This window comes from Cydia splendana, chromosome 10 (assembly GCF_910591565.1).
Source record: "Cydia splendana chromosome 10, ilCydSple1.2, whole genome shotgun sequence".
Classification (NCBI taxonomy): Eukaryota; Metazoa; Arthropoda; class Insecta; order Lepidoptera; family Tortricidae; genus Cydia; species Cydia splendana.
The window spans coordinates 13,780,988-13,806,642 of record NC_085969.1 but is presented as its reverse complement, the minus strand read 5'-3'; the positions used below and the strand labels follow the sequence as shown (position 1 = coordinate 13,806,642).

General features: G+C 36.5%; 2 protein-coding genes across 4 annotated transcripts in view; one reads left to right on the top strand and one right to left on the bottom strand.

The window, feature by feature from the left end:
• The window catches only part of LOC134794326 (monocarboxylate transporter 10-like), a 196,029-nt gene that overhangs the window by 64,962 nt on the left and 105,412 nt on the right, over window positions 1-25,655 (bottom strand). The window contains exon 2 of one of the 3 annotated variants that reach the window (XM_063766111.1): window positions 1,818-2,245. The exons of 1 other annotated variant lie outside the window; for it this stretch is intronic. In XM_063766111.1, the coding sequence (XP_063622181.1) occupies window positions 1,818-2,094 (277 nt within the window). In that variant the 5' untranslated portion in view covers window positions 2,095-2,245. The remainder of the gene's footprint in view (window positions 1-1,817; window positions 2,246-25,655) is intronic. One more of the 3 variants, XM_063766112.1, reaches the window with a different exon arrangement.
• Window positions 16,461-17,734, top strand: LOC134794587 (uncharacterized). The gene has a single exon (XM_063766394.1). The coding sequence runs from the start codon at window positions 16,488-16,490 to the stop codon at window positions 17,655-17,657; it is 1,170 nt and encodes a 389-aa protein (XP_063622464.1). The 5' UTR covers window positions 16,461-16,487; the 3' UTR covers window positions 17,658-17,734.

Here is a 25,655-nt window from a genome sequence, read left to right as displayed (position 1 = left end):
AAGTGAAAAGCAGAGTGTACAACAAGGGCATAAATGTCCATTTTTACCCACGTCTACTATTTTGACTAAAAATATTTACTTTAAATTTTATTTGTTTCGGTTAATATAAAATAACAATCTTAAACTCAGATGAAATCTTTAAATCGAAGATTTTTTAAACAAAGCTGTGTGTGAGACTTATGATGACCCTAGTTTACATTGTAGTAATAACTTAGGTATAAAATTGTACCTACAAACACAAATCAAAATAATTTTAATAAAATGCGTAGACACACGGCAAGACAAACCCAGTACAGGAATCGCGTTATGCTTTCTTAACGAATACCAACCCCTAAAAAGCAATGCTAAAGTCCCACAGCAAGACATAATGTCTTTAAAATGGGAGAACTTTCTGTCTGTGCCCATTACATTCTGCTTGAGCGATTAGACACAATGGCCACAGTAATATATTTATTCTCCCTTTTCACTTTACCCCCACGGTTCGGCGCACGCCGCAGCAGACGCTTTCACGATTGCCCACGTTATGCAGTGAATCCTGGGTAAATGGGGCCGGGATAATTGGAAAGAAAAAAATAAAGTTGCCCGGTTCCAAAACTAAATTACCTTTGTTTTTAAATCAAAATGAATTGTAAATTGTTTCGTATTACCCCTACCTTTTAGAATAGGTTATTTCTTGTCTGATATTAGAATTATGCAGGCATGTACTGTACCCACTGGCCACTGTGGACACTATTACCTCAGTCTACTGGAATAGAACTAAATTTTTAGAAAAGATTAATAAATCAAATAAAATGGTATACTGTAACGAGTATGATTTAATGGAATACCTTTTTAAATGAAACAAAATAAATAATCTCTTGAGATTCTATTTATCCAGGTTGTTTTGTATCTGCCTACGCATGTAAATACACTCAAGGGAGTGAATCACGTGCCTTTCAAACTTTGACAATACGCGGGATCGTTTTACGTGAAGAAAAATTGAGGACATTTCTCACGGCTTGTTGTTGTACCTAAGTATATCGGGTAATGACTGGGACAAATTATTTGCAAAGTGGAGTGGATGCAAAAAACTACAGATGGAAAATGTACGAGTAGGTAATAATATAAATCCGCGAGACGTTTGGCTCTTTCATTCTTGAAACATTGTGTGCACTCTTTTAGCGTATGAATTTTCCTTTTCTTGTAAAGTTTTCGCGAGGTAATTTGCAAATGTGAGATATTTTGGCATTTTGTTATTTCGTGTCTTGCGTGATGGTTTACATAATAGAATCAGGAGCAGTATAAGTAGGTGTGGGAGGGTCCTTACCCTTGGCTGTCGCCATCGTCGAAGCTTGATTTATTGTCACTTCTCTTATAGCATCTATTATTTTTGCCTCGTAACAACCTTTTTAAGGGGATATTTTTCAGAGAACAATGCCATCATAAAATATTATATTTCCCTCAAGAACAGGTTTTAACATATTTGGTGCAAATTTGGGAAACATGATTTCACTTTACGTACCCTTAGTTAGTTAGAAGCCTGCTAAAGTGATTTTCTATGTTCGTCCCTGTTACCTGTTATATATTAATATGTTTTATCCGTTCCACGTTATGTAACTCAACCTCAGCCCTATACAGTAGTATAACAGAGGTAAGAGTCATATCTACTTACGTGCGAGCTGTGATAACCTCAGAGCAGACTTTTAGTCCGCACCTTTGCTTAATTTTAATCCATCAAAGTTAACCTTACATGTCTCCACAAAACACTGCTTGCAGAAGCAGTGTTTTTTGCAGTACCTGTATGCTGTTCTTGTGAATATCATGATGTCTGCATTTACCTGCTTGCATCCGCACCTCCGGCCCAAACCGGCGTCCAGCCTCGACGGCGAGCACGGCGGCGGCCTGGTGCAGCCCGTGCGCCAGGATCTGCGCCAGCGTCGCCGCGGCGGCCACGCCCCAGCCCCAGCCGCCCTCGGGGTAGTAGTGGCGGGTGAGCGTGAGCAGCTGCCGCGGGTCGAGCTTGGCCTGCCGCGGCGGCCCGCTCGGCTCGAGCACGAGCGGCAGCGACCGCGTGCGGAGCAGCGGCGCCCCGCCGCTCGACCATGACTCTTCCATCAATGCATCGCATCCTGTGACCGCATCACCGGTACGCCGCAAGACCGGATATCATGTCCGTGCCGGATCACTATTCACTACACCGGGAAATAAATACGAGTATTGATTGTGTTTTGTTTTAAGTGTTTTAGAAGCTTGCCGTTCGAGGACCCTGACTACTAAACTTTTAATAGCCTTGAGGATACCTATTTCAAATAAAATATGGAGGTAGTCGAAGCAAATTAGATTAGATTAGATTAGATGTTTTATTTCATGAAAGACAATTACGTAATAAGTTTGCATTGATGTCAAAAATATAAAAATTTCTATCATGATCGCAAAGTAAAATAAAATAAAAATGAAAATAATAACAATAATAATGAAATAAGATTATAGCTCCAATAAGGATTGTCAACACAATTAGAATAAGAGTAAGTAGGTAAATACTTACAAATCCAAAATATAAATTCACAAACAAAATACAAATAATATCTCCCAATAAGAATCGTCAACACATAACAATATAAAAAACAATAACATATGTAGTATCTCCCAATAAGGATCGTCTTTATGATAAAGAAAACAATGTCAAATAAGAAACAATACAACAGTAATTCAATGTTAATCCATGCTGCTACATTTAATTTTAGACTAGAATTTCAATTAAGTACTGTTTTTTCTAAGAGTTTCAGTTGGAGCTTTTACTAAGGAATTGGTTTTTCATGTCCCTGTGATTCTGTGTTGCGTCCAAGCCTTGGCAAGAAGATAGACGTCCGCCACATTGGAAACAGAATTATCAATAATTAAGTTACATAATACATAGTTGTAATAACAACTACATAATGAGGTTAGTAGGAAATAGATCGGACTCCTTCATTTACAAGCATCGTTGAAAGTTAAGCTTCTAAAACAACCATCAGGATGATCGTAATAGTTTTCGTTATCGTTTTACCTCACTTCAAAACTACTTGAAATGAAGTGCTGCACTAAAACCGATAACATCAAAGTATAGTTTTCTATTCTATTTTAAAACTTCTTCAACATCTTCGATAAAGAAACGAAATAAAATCGACGAAGAGTCCATTTTGTCCACGTCAGATAAGTTGGGGTTTAAGTGTAGCGACAAATCAAGAAAACCACTGGAATACCCGTCAGGCCCGGCACTAGATGTTTCATGCCCTTGAGAAACGCTTGACCGTAGGCCGTAGGTATATTGCCTTTGCTGTACAAAGGCAGCAAGATAAAGGATCAAGGAACCAGAAAAACTGTGTCCCCAAAATTACAACCATGACTTATTGGATGGCGTGCTATTTGAATTACAGAAAGTTTAGAGCGGTATGTTCCATTTACAAATGCCATACTAATAACATTTTTATTCCATTTAAAGGGATTCCTTTATTTTTTGTTACAGAGATATTTTGGTGCTAAATAATCGGGACGTTAATATTTTTCCGAAACCGGTAGATTCGCCTGCATGTGGTAAGCGATTGGAGCTATTCTAGGGAGCCTGTTACCAAATATTGAGGTACATACAGCGCTCGAGCGTGTCTCACTTTAACTAGACAAGACGTAGTTATTAATATTCAAAAGTTTATTTCAAACTTTTATTGAATGATAGACAGTTTCAAATTCAAAATAAAACGATTGCTCCAGGAACTCTGCATAGCATAGTTGTTACGTAGGTACTCGTATATTTAGATCACGCTACACTGGTTTAACTTATTAACATAGTACAAGACTCGTGCTCGCGCAACAACGAGCATGCCTACACGGTCTGGATAGCACCTTCATAAATCTCCAGAGTCCACTGTCATTGTCAGTATCCTATTTGTACTAAATCTTCGTAAATAAGTCGGATTATTGTCCAAATGCAACTGTCACGGCCAGCAATACATCACAAGCGCATAACTGAGCGTCGACGCTCCTCTGCATATTGTACGAATACCTACACGTTCGATACGACAGTCTCCTAAAATATTTGTTATCTGAAGAGCACGTGAAGCGTTTTAGCTTTTATACGGCCAATAACCTGATACTTTATATGATTTTTCGCATTAAGGTTATCGCACACATTCCTGGCTTAACTGACATATAGATGCCAACTGATCGCAGCATGGACAAGTAGGTAAACGTATTTGGTTCCTCTCTGTAGGGAGAGTTTTGCTGTCACGCGGTGGTGGTGTGGTGTTAGTACGGTAACGGCGAATTTTCATATCCTGATGGGTGAGCGACAAAAGTGACGCACTGTGACGAGTTGAGACTCAGTTTACTTTATGGCAAATTGTTCTACGCGGTAACACAGGACAAATGCAGTTTTTGTTACTTCCGTATCGTAAAGCTACGTGTTGAGGAGCGGCTTTTGTCGTTCACTTGTAACAAGACCTCATGAAACGATGTGGTTTTGGTCTATAAGTATACTAGCAAAAAGCAGAGCTTTGTAAGGGCTCGCGGAGGTTTTCTACCTTAACGTACCGAACCGGTTGCTGTCCGGTACGCCTGTCTGTTACAGCTTTTACTTTGTCCTTTAAAAACGTGTCCAGATGACAAAATCTAATTGCCAATATCATCCACACGTAATATACAATTTCATAAACGCTTATTACATCCTACACGGCCGCCCAGTACTTTTTGTAAGGAACCCAACTGGCTTTCCTACATAATGTTGGGTCAGCGAGCCAATGTTCTTGAATTTATTTTTGCGTCCACTCCACACAATTGATCGAAAAACTATCCCGTCTGGACACCTACTGGCGGTAATCACGCTGCTCCGCACATAAACTAACACACACAGTTCCACTAGGTACAGCCAGGGTCCAGCATCAGCTCTATCTTGGGTACTGCTCTTCCAAGTTCTCATTAAGACATGTCAGATGACCAAAACAGCGTGTGCCTATGTTGCACCAAACCTGAGTTTCACTAGGTACAGCCAGGGTTTAGCATCAGCTCTATCTTGGGTACTAATCTCCTAAGTGCTCATCAAGACGAGTCGGATGGCCAAAACAGCGTGTGCCTATGTTGCAACAAACCTGAGTTCCACTAGGTACTGCCAGGGTTCAGCATGAGTTCTATCTTGGGTACTGTTCTCCCAAGTTCTCATCATGACGAGTCGGATGTCCAAAATAGCGTGTGTCTATGTTGCATCAAACCTGATCGAGTTCCACTAGGTACAGCCAGGGTTCAGCATCAGCTCTATCTTCGATACTACTTTCCTAAGTTCTCATCAAGACGAGTTGCATGACCAAAACAGCGTGTGCCTATGTTGTATAAAACCCGAGCTCCATTAGGCACTGTCAGAGTTCAGCATCAGCTATCGTGGGGACTGAAAGTACTGATCTACCCAGTGATCATCATGACGAGTCGGATATCCAAAACAGCGTGTGTCTATGTATGTTGCATCAAACCCGAGCTCCACTAGGTACTGCCAGGGTTCGGCATCGGCTCTATCTTGGGTACTACTCTCCTAAGTGCTCATCAAGATGAGTCGGATGATCAAACCATAATGTACCTTTGTTACACCAAACCTGAGTTCCACTAGGTACTGCCAGGGTACTGGGTCATTTTGCTGAACTGCACGCCGACGTTTCGATTGGCGTGCAGTTCCCATACAAGTTGCAGCCGGGTTGTAGTCCGTCTGTATCGGCCCTAAGTCACTGAAGTTTGTATTAATTATGCTTATCTTTATTTATAATTTTAGCAGTTCCAAGCAATAGTAACACTAAAGGCGCCATTCATTCATTACGTAAGACAATTTTTGCCAGCTTTTGACTCCCTCCCTCCCCTATGTAAGAAATAATAAGAATAGGCTGACCCCGTCCTCCTCCCACCAATATAATTTATTTTCAAAAAAATATTTTTATGAATGTTTATTTGTACCTGTACAAAGGTACTTGAGCTCGTTTAAGCTAACTCTGCACCGTGTTTGATAGCACAGAGTGTGGAAGTATTATTTTAAACGTCATATTTCATAGAAATTAAAAAAAATATCGCATCTTTGTGATCTTACTTAAGAACTATGAAAACCCCCTCCCACCACCTTGTAAGAAAATTAAGATAATGTTCGACCCCCCTCCACCCCAAAATCGTCTTACGTAATAAATTAATGGCGCCAAAACTGTATCTCGAACTGAAAATACCCGATTTAAGTTTGCTAACACAACATGACTGATCATCACATCGTCAGCGTCACAAAACATACGAGTAAATTGACCTCCGCAGTAAATATACAGCAAGATTGATTGTTCTAGTAGGTATTCACAAAAACTTAATTGCTAAAATGGGAATCAAACCAAGTGAAGCGAGGTGGGTTGAATCCAAAATTGTACCCACTTTGGTATTCATCGTTGTTAATGGCGTAAGCGCCATCGACATTATTGAACTTGAAAACACCACATAGGTATCGTATTGTCTGAATACCCACAACACAAGCCTTGTTACTTAGTCAATTTGTATAAGAATGTCCAATATTTATTTATTACTAACGCCATCTGTTAGAGAAAGAAATAATTAACATTAGCACGAATGTTAATTCATCATTTTGCCAACAGATGGCGCTAGTAGTAATACAAAGTGTTATTACTTTATTTTATTTTTTTAGGTTTATAAAATAATATTTTTATGTTTGATAACACATCTAGACATGAATTTAAATTACTATGTTAAATTTCAAACCTAACAGTGCAGTAGTTTTTCCGTAAAGTGTACCACAAGAATGCATAGTTCGTCGATTAGTGATAGGGCTCGCTTCGCTCGCCCTAACAATTAAATGATCAACGGCTGATGTTGACTTGGTTTCGAGTGGATATGTGTGTTAACCTTTACGTTGCCAGATACACTTTGCTCTTTGCGTAAAGGGGTTGAATGTAAACGGAAAGCTCGGAACGAAATCTAATGCCTACGGTTATGTTTACATACTAAGGATGTATTATATACGTGAATGTAATAACGTTACCACAACGTTTACTCAAGTAAACCAGAATGTGCTGTTGTTTTTCATGCTAAGCTTTTAGTGCCCTCTACCTAGGTTTCAAGAAAAGAAAGTGAACTTAAATAAAATATTAGTGAAAAAATTGAAATTTCATTTTACTGGAACCTATCACTCCACAGTCCCACGCCAATAAGGTCTTCTTCTTCTTCTTAGTCGGCGTCTTCATTGCTGAAGGTCGTGTCTAGTTTGAAGAGTTTCCTGCGCGATGTACCATGCTTTTCCGAGTGTTCCTGTCCTCGGCAGTCTTAATAGCTTCAGGTATTGGCAAGCCGGTGATGGTTATTAGGGTTCCGTACCTCAAAAGGAAAAACGGAACCCTTATAAGATCACTCGTGCGTCTGTCTGTCTGTCCGTCTGTCACAGCCTATTTTTTCGGAAACTACTGGACCAATTAAGTTGAAATTTGGTACACATATGTAAATTAGTGACCCAAAGATGGACATTTTTTTTTTTATAATTTTAAAATACATAGGTTTGAAGTTATTTAAGAAAATAGCCAAAAAATTACCATTCCCCCCCTTTATCTCCGAAACTACCGGGTCTAAAATTTTGAAAAAAAATACACACATTCTTTCTGCCTTATTGTCCAGGATTCGGCGCCATAGAAGAAGATTGAGGAATAAGGTATGTACCTAAAAATCCTACAATAGGTCAGTTAGAATAGGAGGCCAATTCTAACTAACTTAAACTTAAATTTGACACCAAAACGATGCCCTTTAACTAATGAAGTATTCGGTCCTGGGTCTCGCTGTTCCTATGTGGGCGAATTCTAGAATTATATATATATATATTTTTTTTTTTTATTGAGAAGTTCAACAGCGTTTACATTAAATAATATATAAAAAACATGAGAACTTATAGCATAGCCAATAACAGAACTTCCTGGAATTTATACATAATAAAAAATCATCTGTGGGTAGACTTGTAACTTGTGCTGTACAAGAATTGTAAATATAACTTAATTTGTAAGTCTTTAAGGTACAAGGAAAAAGAGAAAAATTTAATAATAACTGTAAACTGGAAAAAAAACCTAAAATAGTAGGTATAGCTCTAATTTTGCGTAAACAAGAAATAAAAAATAGTAAAATAAAAATACATACAGTACCTACATAAACGAGCGAATCTATTACTTTGTATGCATTTATTGGAATTTGTGTGTGTGTGTGTGTGTGTGTGTGTGTGTGTGTGTGTGTGTGTGTGTGTGTGTGTATGTATGTATGTATGTATGTGTGTGTGTGTGTGTGTGTGTGTGTGTGTGTGTGTGTGTGTGTGTGTGTGTGTGTGTGTGTGTGTGTGTGTGTGCGTGTGAGTGTGCGTGTGCGTGTGCGCGTGCGCGTGTGCGTGTGCGTGTGCGTGTGCGTGTGTGCGTGTGTGCGTGTGTGCGTGTGTGCGTGTGTGCGTGTGTGCGTGTGTGCGTGTGTGCGTGTGTGCGTGTGTGCGTGTGTGCGTGTGTGTGTGTGTGTGTGTGCGTGTGTGTGTGTGTGTGTGTGTGTGTGTGTGTGTGTGTGTGTGTAAGTGGGTGTGATAGTGCGTGACTACCAGGAAAGTTGCTTTGCAATTTGTGATTTGAAAACACGTCTGGAGGAGAAGAAAGGGTCAATGTTTTGGAACGATTTATTATAGGTACGTGCGATTCTACTCAGGATAGAATTTTGGCCATAATTGGTACGATGACAGGGAATATGGAATAGTGTGGTGTGACGAGTACGGCGCGTGGGAGCGCGGAGCCCTAACTGTGACAGCAATCCAACGCAGTCTAGATGCCCGTTGAGAACATCGTGGAGGAACATCATGTCTGCTACATTTCGCCGATTACTAAGTGGGATAATGTTATGAAATTTGCATCTATCCTCATACGTTTCAGGGATTTTTCTCAAGCGATAATTTAAAAACTTTGTAAATTTTTCTTGTATGCGCTCGATCCGGTGTATGTGGGTTATATAATGCGGAGTCCACACACATATTTAATCGTAGTTTGTATTTACTATTTATATTATATAGTACTTTTATTTTATAATAGTTGGCCTCGAACGTGAAGTGACGATGTCAAAACGTGACGAATCTTTAAGATTACACACTCGATTGGGTTCTAACCATAGTTTATGATCTCTCCGTACGTGGGCTTCTTTTATTACATTCAACTTTTCTTTGTCTTTATCTGTATGTCATATCTTTCTATCTTAAACGTGACAATTTTTATGTTAAAGATTAAAAAATACTTATCTTTCAAATGCTCATCAATTATTAGAATTATCTAGATGCGAAGCAAATTACTGTTAGGTATTTAATGAAGTTTAGCATAGGTGATTCAAGTTTTACAAGAAATAATTCTCAATAGTTACAAAGTCATCATCAAGTCAGGTCATTATTATTTCTTTTACAATGACATACGAGATGTTTGTGATCCCGAACCCTAAGTTTTAGAAAGTGGATATTTTCCACGCGTTGGTCCTTTTATAAAAAGACAGACATTTGATAAAACCGACACCGAGACCTAAAAAGAAAAGTATTATGGACTGTCATTGTAACACGAGTAAGGACCAAATAACAGGATTCTTGATATAAAATATCTCACAACTCTTGTTTTCGAAATTTGAACGTTACTCCTTCCTCATTAAGGTTGCTTCTCAGTTAACATCGGTAACAAGATACGCGAATTCAAAAGTTATAGTTGATATCAAGGGCTTGGAGTTGGAGGTTTATTATTTGAAGACGGTCGTACCGTTGTCAGAAAGTCTAATAAGTTGTTATAATCCTCCGGAATCGTGAAATGAAAGGTTGTCAGCGATGTAATGGTATTATCGAGGACACTTCAGATAAAAGCGGATCATGGAATTGTTTTGCCAGCTTATGTTCCGTTTTATAATAAAACTGTTAAAATGCTACCCATAGCATTCGAACAGGTAAGGTTTAATCTCGAACAATTCCAGTCTAATGCCGCGGAACCCAAATACAACTTTAGGCACCGCCACGAACTCCGTCCACCGCGCACACGGCTAGCTAAATCTAAAAAATGTCTGCACACAATTGGCTCGAAAATCTACAACCGAGTCTCTGAAGACATAAAAACTGTGAATAGCGATAACACATTCGTACTCAAACTTAAAAAATGCCTAGTCTCTGCTGCCTACTATTCGTTGAATGAATTCTTCGTATAGGTGAATTTATAATAATGTATGCACTTCTTACTTAATTTAAATAACGAAATGTATATGTAAAATAATGTATTTTAAATATAGAATGGTAATGTACCTATTATAATATGACGTGTAAAATTGTATTGATTTTATGAATAAATTATTGAATTGAATTGAATTGTATCATTTTCGATCTAAGTGGAACTTGGTTGATTTTGAAAAGTCAGTTTTGGAGTAAACGTAATACGTATATCGTTTAATTTCACCCTAAATCATATTAGTACATAAGTAGGTGACAATTAACATTAGACGTCTTTTGGGCCTGAAGATCAACATTCAATTGTACCACATTTTACTTGAAAATAAGTTTAGAATACCTACTCAAAGTCACTATTGAAAGAGTTTATTTCTAAATTTCGATCGGAAAGATGGGCGTTACATGGAACAATCGTCCCCGGGTAGTCTTAAAATAGCAAAGGTAATTAATTAACCGAAGTGACTCGTAACAGACAAACACACAATAACAACAGACGTCTCCCAATACCTTAATAACCCCTTTACGGATCGTAAGTAGGAACAACAACGTTTGCAGGGCAACGTAACTTTTTGGCTCGCACCGATAATGTCCGCCCATAAATTGTGTTACAACAAACAACCCACTATCTATCGCGGGTTCTAGATCGACTTCAGCCTACATAGACAATCTCCCATACACTACGCATTAACCTTTCGTCTCAGTTTGTTTAGAATTCTGCACAAATTACACACATACACACTCAATACACAGATGACTGGGCTAGGTCAAAAGTAGGCTGGAAGAGATCGCTTTTTAACACTTTAAACTCTCGCGTTTTGTACACATATTTAATGACACAAACGGGTCTACCGGGTAACGGGTTTAGTGGTGTTTTATTAATATCTCCGTTGACATTTTTGTTGGGACGTCAGTCTTTCCGTGACCACAGCTGGTGTAACTCAGCTGAAACGTCGGAATTAAAGGTAAAAACAATGAAATTATATCGCGGTAGACCCGTTTGTGTAATTAGATCGCTTTTTATCCATGAAAGCGCCTGTTATTTGTGGGATTCTATCTTTAGTCACTAGCTATTTGTTTAAACAATAAAAATCAGAGTTTCAAACTCGCGGTCACCACGTGTAGGCGCTCCATACCCAAATCACCCAACCTCACTAATCAGTTGTGATTGGTACACAAAATTCTTAGGTAATAGGTAACTATCTGTAATAGGTAACTATCTATAATAGGTAACTATCTGTAATAGGTAACTAAAACGTATTAAACCCTCCGGCGATGAGCCGTTGCGCTTTTATGTTTAATCTTATGGTTTACTAGACGGGCCCGCAGCTCCGCTCGCGTAAATGAAATAAAGAGTTTGTCTTATGTTTAGTTAAATACCGACATTATTATGTATTCAACCCTGCCAGGGTTTATAACTGTGATAAGGATTTCTTATTTGTCAAGTAGGTAGCCGTTATTCGGATAACTTAATTCGAAATTTTCTTATAACGTACGTAGGTATTTATTTAAAACTTGTTTTAACATAAAATTATTACTTATTGTTGTAAGCCTAGTTGCAAAAACGTTCATTAGATTATTTTCCGCTTTAAGCCACGAATATGGACGACCACCACCCATAAATCGCCTTTTCATACAAACGTAGGTAGTCCCTATTTCCCTTTCTGGATCTTAACATTACTACGGCTAAGGTGACGCAACGATCCAAAGGACTCACCTGGCCTCCGATCTTGCGATAGCTCTCGCCATCGGGCGTCTCCCATTTTGTTGTCCCAAGTACGCTCGTCTCCCATTCTATAACTTTGTATTTTTGGCTCATCTCGGCAGCCCTTTCCCTGGACGAATGACAATGTTTGCCGAAGCCATGAAAATCAATCTGAATAATAATAACTCATAAAGAAATTTAAAACAATAAAATACAAATTATTAACACGATAATATTAATTTGATTGATATGTCATAAATGGCATAATTCACTCGTATGGGCTATGGACTAAGGTTGAGGTTGGCAGCACTTTTTATTTTACTTCGTGTAAAAAAACTCAGAAATACCTGTATACCAACATGACAAACATAATTTAGGTTACTTTAACTTACGGATTATTTGGTCTAATCTGTAGCACCGCCAAACGAAAGCAACCGAGAGTTGCCGAGAAATGGTCGAAGTCGTAAAATGAAGATTGTTATGAAAATTTATTTTCCTTATTGTAAATTAAATACGCATCGAAAGCGATAGTTTTTATGTTCTAGTTTTATTCTCATATGTAGATAATAGATTTAAACAGTTTTTTCTTATCATACGTGCGTTGTATTCGAGATACGTGTCAAAAACTTTTTTAGAAATTTGTAAGGCGCCATCTCTCTTCTTCGCTCGTTTTTTATCCCGTTCTGGTTTTATATGTATGATTATGCATTAAGAATCGTTGTATATGCTCCGTCAATCTAGTAAGTGATCTATGTGCGCCCATCAACCATCTTTTCACAGTTTCCACCCCATTTAACTAGTAACTCCTAACGTAGCACTGTGGTAATATTATCTCTTAACTGGGATATTTATTTGTCTATGTTTACGTGAGATAGAATATATTAAGACTATAATGTAGTCTGTGCGACGTCGACTTGAATCCATTTATCTTAGAAATTAAATAATAAAACAAGATTTTCTTTAGGGTAGCCCTTAGGATATTGCCATCTGATACACAATTTTCATCACATTTTTATACAATATTTAATCGATTTCTCAAAAACGCTGCTAGGTGAACCTACTGCAACTTAAACTTAAAGTGAACTTAAACTTTAACTGCGGTCTTTCGGTTCTCTCCGGCGGCGATACATACAATTTTATGATGGCCCGAATTGAATTTTTTGATGTATTGTAGGCACATCAACGTCTCTTAAATGTGAATTTAAAAGTCATTAATATTTACGACTCAGATTTATTATGAGTTTCGTTATTTTATGAATTTAATGCATAATTTATGTTCGATTCGGTATTAACTAAAAAATGTTCGTCATAATGCCGAAAGACGTCCACTATATATATGAGGAAGGAGGCTTTTAAAATAATTAAAAATGTAAAATATGAAAAAAATCTACATTATTATTTACAAGCATTTACTTCTTTATAATATTAAATTTTTTGCAGCAGGGCCCCGTTTCTCAAAAGCTTTTAACTTGTAATACAAGCGGATGTCACTTTTTGACAGCTTTTGTTAGAAAGGGACTTCCACTTGTATTACGCTTTTGAGAAACGGGCCCCAGGTCTAAGATGGCCGCGCTTTTATCTGTCAGCATTAAAATGAACGGTCAAAAGTATCTACCATTCTCTAATAGCTGAAGAAAAAGAGATAATACTTAGGGCATACTGAAAATTCCTGGACTGGCCACTTAGAAAAAATAAGTCTTCTCTTATATCAGAATCCAGAAACTTTCAGTATGGCCCACGTATATGTCTCTCTATCTAGAGCAATTAGACTGTGACTTACAAATACTTTTGAAAGCGAACTGTAGAAATATGTCTCTATTTGGAAGAGTACTCCAGGGTGGCAGATACTTTTGGCGTGTTGTTTTATCCTTTCTGCACACTGAGACGAAAATATTGTAACCATCGTTTTCGTAGGTACAGTTGAGTCCATTAGCATGTATATGTCGTAGTCAGTCCTGTCCTATTTCTGGGCGGTTTGCCCTTCGGGCATCTGAAGCTACCTAACGAACCTAACCTACTTACCTACCTACGCTTTTTTCCCCAAAGTGTAATGTTTTCACGGACGTCTCACTAAATCTTAGGTAGGTTAGGTTAGTTAGGTAGCTTCAGATGCCCGAAGGGCAAACCGCTCAGAAATAGGAGCCCCGTGTTAAGTTGCGAAGGAAATGTTTTTTTAAAAGAAACAGTCCGACGAACTCCAGATTTGATGGACACCCCAGCGTTTTTCATAGTTTGTTGTTGTTACGTCAGGCAGCGCCACGATTGTTAAAAATGGGAACTAAAAACTGTCAAAGCGGCGGCTAATGACTCGCTGTATTACATTACGGCTAGCCGTGTTGAAGAACGTATGGCGCCGAATACATTCCGGCGGATTCTCATTCAGCCGCATTCAATCCGGCTAATCGTTGAACCGCCGCATTTCAAAACGACCCTGTTTTTGAAAACGGCTAGCCGTAATGTAATACGGCGGATTATACGATTCGACTGCGACATATATATTAATAAATTGCAAAATATTTTCTACTTTGCCCTAAGGTTGACTGGTAGAGAATGCCTCATGGGCATTAAGTTCACAAAGTTCGGGTTTCATCTGGAAACATATCAACCAGCTAATCAAATATCAGTTTGATTGAACGTTCAACTTCCCTATGATCATAGATAATGGCACGTTTACATATAAACACACAATAATAAGCGGTGTCATTACACTCTGGCCTCGAACGCCGAAAGCTATCATCTGATTGATGAGATAATAGCAACTTGATCGAGATTCTGATGCCACAGTTAAGGTACCATACTTGACCAGTGCTTTAACTCGTGGCAATCGTTACTAGTATGAGTATAATCGTGAGTAGATAATACAGCCGGAGAGCTAGCCACGGAAATAGGTATGCAATTTATAGAGCTGTCTGTATGTCTTCTACTTTTTCCTAACACTTACCTAGGCATGATCTTCCTGCAGGCGCACAAGTGATCGTGTATTTTCATCACCTGGCACTACTTTTCCCCCAAATAAAACGCCTGGCATTGTTATATTTGAATTAAATACATAATTAGCTATTATATCACACCAAACACAGAGCTCTATAAATTGCATACCTTCAATTGATATTACAACCACTTTGTTGCTCATCCGCTCCCACACCCACCGCTAAACAGCTGCCAGGCGCCCGGATTAATTAATAATGATAGTATGGCATACTAACTAGAGGGATTTCGTTGCTCTATAAATTGCATACCTGTTGCCGTGGCTAGCTCTTAGACAATAGTAGTATCTTGTATGTAGATAGCTACATTAACATAAAAATTAGAAAATCTATAAGTACGTTATAATTATACTCGCACAGTTATACGAACTAAATGAGTATTTTCAAGTCGACCAGCTAATTGACATCAGACAGCGATACTCGAATTTAAAATCAAAGAAGGGTATAATACTTAATAAGCTGTAGTATTAGGTATAAAGTATTAAGAAAGAAGAAGATCAAGGGCAAAAGGTAGGTACCTATTTAAAGAACTGTCGGTTAGAGATGACCCTGGTAGTCAACCGGCCAAGTCTCAACTGCGGTACCATACTCCCAGCTACCAGCTAGCCCAGCAAAAGCGATTTTTTTGTTGCTAGCCTATTATGGTGTCTTACTGCTGGGCAAAGGCCTCTCCCCTTGTCTTCCAGCGCCTGCTCTGGCCAGTTTACTGAGAAAGGTGTCTAGGTCGTCCCGCCATCTTCGTATTTTATTTTTTATTTAATATAAAGGCTGGTACCGATCGAAGCACGCGTTGTAAATGAAGAGAACTAAAGAAGAGACTAAAAACATACCTACCTTTTAGAAAATTAAACATTTGGAAAATTTAATTCCTTACTAGGCATGTGTGCATGTTAGTTTTATATTAAATAATATATAAGGATTATTGTTTAAGCTGCTAATTGCTTTTTTTGGGTGCATGATTCGATTAGTTAATACATTTTGTCTGTGAGCATGTACCTTTTGTGTAAATAAATTAAAAAAAAATAACTACGTGTATAATGATGATGAAAATTATTCGTAGTATGTACTGAAAAAATGTCAGCGATGTTGAATTAAATGACTCATCTGATTTTATCGCAACAATATGCCTAGTATAGTGCTAGATAAATTACTGATAAATAATAATCATTAACGATAGGTATGAGATTTTAACTTTGAATGTCACGATGACATAAACAACTATAGAAGATTAGAAATATTATTAGTATTTTTTATTTATTTGTAAAATACTACTATAATACTAACTATAAAGTTACTAACAGGTAGAAGTATGTAGCAAGTTATTTGACCCTACAGATTAAGGTTAGTTTTACTGAAACAAAACTGATGCCCTATAAAATAAAAAAATGGAAATAGGGCAGATAGATAAGTCACTACTTAATCTTGAACGTGTAATCGTTATCAACGGCAGCAATTGTATTATTTATGTCGCAACATTTAATTATACTCCATGATAACTGATCCACAAGCTTAATATCAGTTACAATTGCTAAACTTGCACAGGGTGGTCGTGTAAAATAAATATAAAATGACAAAAGGAACGGAACAATTGAAGATATTTCTTCAAAATATCGCAAAAAAAGAAAATTATCTACTCAGTAAAATCGACATCAAACCAATCTCTTCTGGAGGAGCCAACTACACCACAGATTTATACCTGGCCACAATTTCAGAACTTCTAAAACCGGATATAAATATTTTTGCCAAAGCCGCCAATTTGAATGAGGACGCAAGAAAAAACAATGACTTCCTATCCAGGGTATACGAAACAGAAGCAGTTTTTTACTCAGAACTGGCCGTAAACTTCGAAAGAATTTACAATAAGTGCCAAGTCCCTGTAGAAGACAGGTTGTATATACCCAAATATTACGGGCACTTATTAGTCCCTTACGAGGAACTTCTAGTTCTGGAAAATCTCGAAGCAAAAGGATATAAGAGCTTTGATAGAATGAAGACTTTCGATTGGGAGTATGCATCAACAGCTGTTACGCAGTTGGCAAAATTTCATGCTCTTGGACTAGCATTGCGTGATGAAAATCCTCATGAGTTTACAAGAATAGTCGACAATTTCAAATTTGATTTATCCGAGAACGAAGAGATGATGAACATATTTTTAAAACCGCTGCTTGAGAATGGATGTGAAGGCTTAAAGGCTGATCATGAGGAACGACTCCTAAAGTTTTTCGCCTCGACAGAGAAGATAGCGATGCTGATGACCACGATGAAGAAAGACGAAAAATTCTTGATTCATGGAGATTATAGACCAAGCAATTTGATGCACAGGCGCCGCAACGGTAAGCTAGAGGTAGTCCCTTTAGACTACCAAACCCTGAGGAGTGGAAATCCAGTAGCTGACCTGATGCATTTCGTCTTCTCTGGCTCTGATGAGGAGTTCCGTCGTTTCCACTACCAGCGGCTCATGGACCACTATTTCACGCAGCTGACCTCGGCGTTGCAGCAGCTTAATGTGGATGTGGAGAAGATGTATCCTCGGGAAACCTTTGATGCAGACCTAATTGAGATGAGACCCCTAGGTCTGTTCCTAGGTATAATGATGGCGGGAATGGTAACAGTGGCCCCAGAAGAAGCGCCCAAGCTGGATGGAGACATAACCAAAATGCAGGTCAAACCGAACCAGCTCGCTTTGGAACGCATACATGGGATCGTTAAAGACTTCGTTCGATGGGGAGTTTTGTAAAGAGTCCTTAATAAATTTAATGAGGATTTATAGCATAACAAAGTTAAGTTTAAATGATTTCCTTCATTCACGACGCAAATAAATGGATGGTCCGTGTATTTTCTGTGTTTCTCTCTTTTCTTTTATATTTGCGTCAAGACGGCATAGAAAAATCAAGCTACTGCAAGATATTTATACCGTATATGATTTGCGCCCGGTACCTACATCCGTCACGATCTGTAACGTGAGGTTTTTTACTTGAAAGTTATTTATGTCTGATTTTAAGGTGCGCGTTGTTAATAGGAGCAAATTGATTTTAGAAGTGTTCGAACTTTGGTTACAATGTTAACAAACAAATAAATGGGCAAGTTACAGGAAAAAAAAAAGAAAAATACATTTTCACCTCAGCAGCTCAAACAAGGGTACTTTGCCTCTTAAAAACAGTGAGCAAAATGCGATTTTGCTCACTGAGTCATTTTGTCTCACTCAGTGAGCAAAATCGCATTTTGCTCACTGAGTGTGTCTCAAGCAGTGAGCAAAATGCGATTTTGCTCACTGAGTGTGACAAAATGACATTCAAGTGACCTTTATAGTCAAATGTCATTTCAACATGCGGGGTCTAATACAAGTTCGATATACTTGGGTTCTATTATCTCTGTCCCTCTAGGTATGTTCTCACTGCTTAGGGTGAAAAATTTTGTGTACACGAGATCAAAGTTATTTACATCTCGTGCGCTTTTGAATCCCTTACTACGCTCAAGATTCTAAATTAGATTCACTCGCTACGCTCGTGAATCTATTATAGAATCTTTCGCTTGCACGGGACTCAAAATAAGCACTCGAAGAAATATCAAACTTTGATCTCTTGTTGTACAAATAACTATTTTCTATAGAGGCAAATTAATTAAATCGTGTATGCCACAAAATATCAGATTTTGTCTTCAAATAACATAAAAAGAACAAACAATCAATTTTTTTTCAGTTTTGGCGCGAAATGAAGTTAATATTTTCAACTCGTATTTTACTTTTTCACTGAACCCACTTCACCTAAAGCAGAAATATAATTAGGTTTCTATCGCAAAAAGTAAATTTACTTTATGACTTAGCTAATGACAAAAAAATATTGTTTGTGATGAGAGTATAAAATAGTTTTTCATTCATAGCCCAGTAAATTAACTAACTCGCTATATTAAATCTTGTACTTAAATCGTTTTGTTAAAACTATGATAATGTTGTACCGGCAAATAATATCCGAAATGGCAAAGAATTCTTTAAAGCATTAAGTCTATGTTTTGACCAAATTATTTTCTTTTGTGTAAATGATTAAATAGGTAACTGTTAAATAACATCTTCATTTTGAAACGTGAATAGACATTTGAAAATTTAGAAGTAATGTTGTAATTGATAACTAAGTATTTAGGTAATTTTACATTGTAAAATATCGTATAAATGTAGTCGCAATCAAGCAAAATCGAATGCACGTTATATAAAAGGAACATTAATATACACGGTTACGCCTTGGGAGTTCATAGTATCGGACGTCGTGCGCTTCGTTTCATTCTCTTTTCTACGTAGGTACGAGTAAGTAGATGAAATTACGGAGAGTTCCCGAGAGTCCCGGCCTTGGGCACGAGATTTCCGCTTCCGAGATTTTCCATGATCTTTTATGATAGTATTCTAGGTAAGAGCAATATAATAATAGTCTTTATTTACATGTAAACATCCATAATTCTTAGGCTATAAGTATTACGCTTAATATACCTTATTAAAATAGTATTCTTTAACACAAATCATTTCATAAAACATATAAGGCACCCCTAGTCAGAAAACGAAACGCGTTAACAAAAACAACTTTTAAAATCAACTGATCCGTTTTTGCTGTACCTACGTAGTAGCCTGAGTAGCCTCAGATCATAGCTGTTATTAATATTAAGACCGCAAAATACCCACTGATCAGAATTATGACACATATTCCGCTTACTTTGGCAAGTATGGGTGAAAAAAACTTTTATGAATACGGCCTTATATGCGGAGTAATCAGACAGAAATTATTATCATAGCTACACCTAGAAAATAGTCAACAAAACTCATTATATGCAAATGTTCGTTGTTACAGCGAGAATATAGCGTAATTGACCATTTACATAGTAGCGACCGCCGATCAGGTGTTTTGTATGCAATTGTTTTACCTAGCTACTATGAGGGCAGTTTAGCCACCTGGGTCCTATTTTATAAGATACAAGCTACAGTTTCTGAACTTTTTGCCGACAGTATTAATTCGATTTACACAGAATAACTAAGCTAGCTTCAATTAAATGCCTTTGGCTATTTTGAACTAACGACAACTAAAGGACTCTCCCTGTTCATACCAAAAAGATACCTAAAGCTTTTATAAACTTGACATAGATTCCCGAAGTTTAATTTCAGTTCGCTAAAGTAAATCTAGTCTAAGTAAGCTACGCAATTCACGGTTTCTCTTATAAATAATGTGACACGAAATTTGCAACGGCCATAAACCAGGAGCTATGTAGAGATGTGACTCTGCCGAGCTTCTAATAATTTCAGAACACATTTTGAACTGCCAACAAATTGATGCTATCTATTCATAGGTATTGTCTTGTAATAGTCTAACATTTCCACTTCAGAACAATTTTTACCGCAACGTTATCGTTGCCTGCCAATACCGACAATATTCCTGAAAACGGCACAACACTACGTCTAGCGCTACAGAAAACTACCTGCCAACTATATTTTATTGTCATATTTTTACGCGCAGACAATTATGACGCTGTCTCAGAGTTGAGGCGATATATATTACCGAGGGGATTAATTACAGGGACCGACCATTAACGTCACTTTTATTGCACACATATCATTCGCACAATTACGCAACCGGTTGGTCCTTATTAAAAGTTAAAAAAGTGGGTACTCGCCTATATTTCAGCCATATGCCAAAGAATGGAAGAGTATTTATTATATTTCGGTATTTTTGTCACTTACAACAAATGCCGCAGAAAACCCTAAATAACAAAATATTTAATAAAAACAAAATATAAATATTTTTTCCTTAAATAAAACAGAAAATTCTAAATGATTCTGTACTACTTACGAAAACTGAGATAATATGACGAAAATCTTCAAATAATTCTAATGATTACGTATTTATTGTGATTATTCCTAAATATTTTTGGGAATACCTGTGTGCTTCCGGTTATCAGGTTAACTGAAAATGTTGGGTATGAAACGTTCAAATCACGTGTGAAACATTTTTGATCCGACTTCATATATGTTTACCTAATTAATTGGTTCTAGGCATGGAAAAACATCCAAGCCGATCAATGAAAGTCAGTTTTCGTACAAATTAAATGCAGTAGTTATTAAATGTTACCAACATCGACATTTACCGATGTCTTATTTCGATGTAACTCATTTAATTGGGGGCGTATTTTACAAAAAACAGTCATTATCAGGGTCGGTTAATTGACAGTTCGGAATTCAATTAAATTGGTCCGTGTGTAATTTTAGCAACAAATAAAATGGTTATTATGGATTCGCCGTCAGCCCCTCAGTATGCCTGAAGTCGGGACATTTTAAAACGTTTTTATCACCACTAATTTCGGTGTTTGGCTTTTTATTACGTGCTCCGTTGAGAGCCTTTTAAAGTACACGATGACATTTAATTTGGCTGCTACCAGAGACAAACAAGGTATATTATGAAGATCGGTAGTATTTATACAAAGATGCGTTCCTCGTCATTAGTATAAAGATAGCGAAACCTTATTGCGTGTCAGGTCAGGCTTGTCATACAGTTCAGTAAGAAGGTTTAAAGGAAATTTCTTTAATTATATACCATTCTTTATATACAACATCATACATATATGCTAATTCTCTAGCGAAAGTCAAAGTAGTAAAGTACCTATCGCAAAAAATATAAGTCGGTAGGTGCCTATGAAAAGATTTGAGACCTGGCTAAGTGGTACTATCTTCAATATTTAGTAACGAGCAATGAAGTTTTGTACAGAGATCGACAGTTTTTATTATTTAATAGTCTTTACTGCCATTTTAAATTTGACATACCGTGCCATTCAAATAAGGTATTGCATGTTTTGGCTAAAAGTATGCGACATAAAAAATACGTTTGAATTTTCGTATCACTGAAAACGGATTTTTTATAAACCGCAACGTATATAAGTAATAAGTCTTAAACCGGCTACTTGTAACAAATGCCTTACATTTCTTTGCCAGAATTGTAAAGCATTCAAGACAAACCGGTACATTGAAACAATCAAGACAACACTTTACATGGACATAAACAAATATTGAAAGCTTACAAAAACATTTCAACAAAAATGCCTAAGATTCAGTACGGCAATATTACAGATATTTAGCCTTCATAATATTATTTTCTACCATGGACTGCCTACGTAAATTATCTTGCCGATACACAAGACATTAGTTACAGAGTTTAGGGAAAGATAAAAGAAAACTTTGCTTTGTGTTGTTTAGCTCTAGCCAGCTCTAAAAAGATATTTCACCGTGAAACCGAAGAAAGACTAATATTACTTGTAAAAGTGACATTAATGTGTGGTCAAATGGCACTGTTAATTAACTAAATAGTTTACACAGCTGACGTTTGAATGGGGTACAAATTATAACGGAGACATTAAAATGTATTAATGAACCGTTATATTTGAAACGGTTAGGGGTAACTAATGGGCGTGGAAGGGAACCGACAGGTTTAGAGCCCATAGACAAAATAAAAATAGAACTGAACCTGACTTTAGCGGCCATTATTTTGCGGCGACTAACAATTGGGAAACACAATCATTCCAAATATCAAACTACATAATTATATTCAGGAATTCTGAGAAACTCATTACGAGTGAGTATTCGAACGCACGTCCCGTCCGCCGTTTAAACTATTCAATTTATAATATAATGGACATGCTCACATAATATGCTTACCTATATATGATTTTATTTTTGAGTTGAGGATTACTGAGTTTTGCGATAACGTCCTTGTAATAGTCAAAGTAATTAGAAGGTTAGCACTGGACAGTAAAAGCCCGCGAATGGGTGCTAAAATGGCCACGTTAAACGGTAAGCGTCTCAAGTGTTGTAAAAATCTGAAAATCTTCTATTTGCCGTAGTTAAAAATGGAAGATATCACGCTAAGTTTAATATCAATCTAAAAGCTCCTTCGTTACGTCGATCAAAGACGTAAATGTTACAAAAAAACTGATCTAGTGATTGTAGTCAATCATAATATTAAAATGGAATACTATCTATAGTTTGCAAAAAGAACACTCATCACTCATAACTCATAAATGTTCTACGTCGCAATTAGGTTCAAGCGATCTTCATGATGGATGTTTAGCCCGTATTGCCTTTATATGAGTGATTTATGGAAGTGAAAATGAAAAATACTACGGCTAAATTGGTTGTTCTTGTGAGTTACAAAACTGAAAAGTAGCAGCAAATTGTTTGAGAAAAAGATGGATAATATCCTGTCTCTTTCGTGTATGTTATTATAAACCGGGGATACAATAAAATATGTTTTTTTAATGTAACTTGATGTTTCTAAAAATATTATATTTGACTGCATACGCTTGTGTTATAACCCGCACGTTATTTAAATCTTTGCTTACTCAGAATTTCTGTTGAAAGATGAACAAAATATATATCACCAATCTATTTCTCCGTAGCTAAAATAGAGAGCAAGTTTCTTAGAAAGGGATTTATGTAAATACATTTTTCGCTGGCGAGGATTGAAAGAGCTAAGATCGAGCTAGTATTTTTAGATAGCATATTATTAATTACTTATTTATACCTACTTATATATTAGACAACATTTTGAATTCTGGACAGCTTTACAGTTTACACTAATCAATAGGTAGAGTCGAACCAAAAAAAGTCTGCAGCGGATTTGATAGCCCACATAGTGCAAGTGTCATTTATATGTCACAATTTCATAGAAGTTTGACGTTTAAAATACACTTTCACTGCGTGGCCTATCAAATCCGCTGCAGACTATTCTTGGTCTGACTCTATAATGATATTGATAGATTTAAATCTTTACCTACTTTTTTATATTTTAAAGTATAAATAATGGATCACAAGTAAAATATAATCTTAATTTGTATGTGCCAACATAAAATGTCTATATTTTTTATAAAAACAAGTTGAATGCTTCGATAAATGCCACATGTCTTCGGTATAAAATCGAGTGTCACTTGTCATTTATTGCAAATGATGGGATGCATGCGTTAACGTATTATGCATCTGGGTCGGCTCCGCTGCCCATTATGATCTGAATGCATGCATGAGATGCATTAAAAAAAGATAAGCTTTATAAAAGTTGTGCTTGTAAGTATAAAAAAGTCTGAAATGAACAATATTATAATTACCTGTAAATACGAGTAGATAATTGTTGTGTCAATTACACTCTAAGTTCTATTTTAAAATAAAAATATAAATTTAAAGTTGACACGAAATAAGTGATAAGTAATGTATTTTATTGAAATGTTACAAAAACAATAAGTGTGAATATTTCGTAATCCCACACATAATGTTAAAGCAAAAAGATTCATAATAACTAAAGTAGTAAAAAGTCACACAGGATTTACCTGACCAAATTACATATTTTTGTCGAAGCCTTACAACAAAAACCTAATAATCTATCTAATTTTATGTTACAGGTAAAAAAACTTACGTAGTGCAGTAATTATCTTGGTAAGTATGTTGAAATTAAAAAAAACTTTGACAATACTTCTAAATGAAAACCATCCTTTTAGTATGTTATTTTTCATTTTGGCAAAGTTATTGAGCAGAGAAGCCAAGCATATATCAGCAATAAAATAAAAAATAATTGAAATAATACCTAAATAATCACGTAATCAACATACAAAATAAGGTCAAATACTCCTTTTGTCTTTTGAAGTCTGCTGGTAAAGAATTGTTAGGTTTAACAAAGGGGTATAATTAAATTTCCGCAGTAAGTAAGTAAAAAATAAATCCCACTAGCTCGGAAATGGAGTACCGCCGGAATCTCCGCCATCAATCTTAAAGCTCTTGAACGTCCAAAGTTTGACGCCACTTCATTACTCTTGCGTACATTATGCTTTACTATGAAATAAGTAACATGCTTACACGAATGTAATTATGTTCATGCGAAATGTCTTCATATTTATCAAGGATATTTATCATTTAGAAAGTTTAAAAATATATACATACCTACACTTGATTGCATTGTTTTTTTTTCATACTACAGTCTCTACAATGTCAGACTAATAAGTATGTAATGAGACTAATGAGTTAGTTAGTTAGAGACTACACTATTTTTTTTATGTAGCTACCTAATTCCGTAAAATAACTAAAGCAGTTTTTCACTTATCGAAGTACTTACCATTATAAAATGCTTAAATAAAAATATTTGTGAACTTGCATATCACCGGGACTAAACTAAAAGAACGCTGTGCTTTTAATATAAAAAAAACAAATCTCACACGAGAACAAAACGCATACGAAAATACATCACTTCATTGAATCAAGTGTTTTATCAAAAGGAAAGCAGCGAACACGGCATGCGTCAACTTCTTTTTTTGCGTGTCGCATATATATTCCGAGTTTATAATCTGCCAGATAAAACTGCACACGCGAGCAATTTATTTGGCGAGTGGCCGCCGTTATTGAGGATTCACGCATTGGATGATGATATTTATTATGATGTTTTTGTGTCCTTCACAATGACATATTAATATGTTATTGCGTTGTTTCAATAAGGAACGTCTAGGGAATAAAAAACCTCTCTAGAGTCTAACATGGAAACTTTGATTAGAGAATATTTTACGGTTATTAAAATAACGGTGAATGAGTATAAAGCTTGTCAAAAAGATGAAAGAAGATTGAACATACTCGTACTTTATTTTTACTAAAATAGTGTGGAAAATTTTTCGTCGCCAGTTTAGTTACTGAAAGTTTATAAAAATAGTCCTACTTCAAAATATAAAGTATTTTATA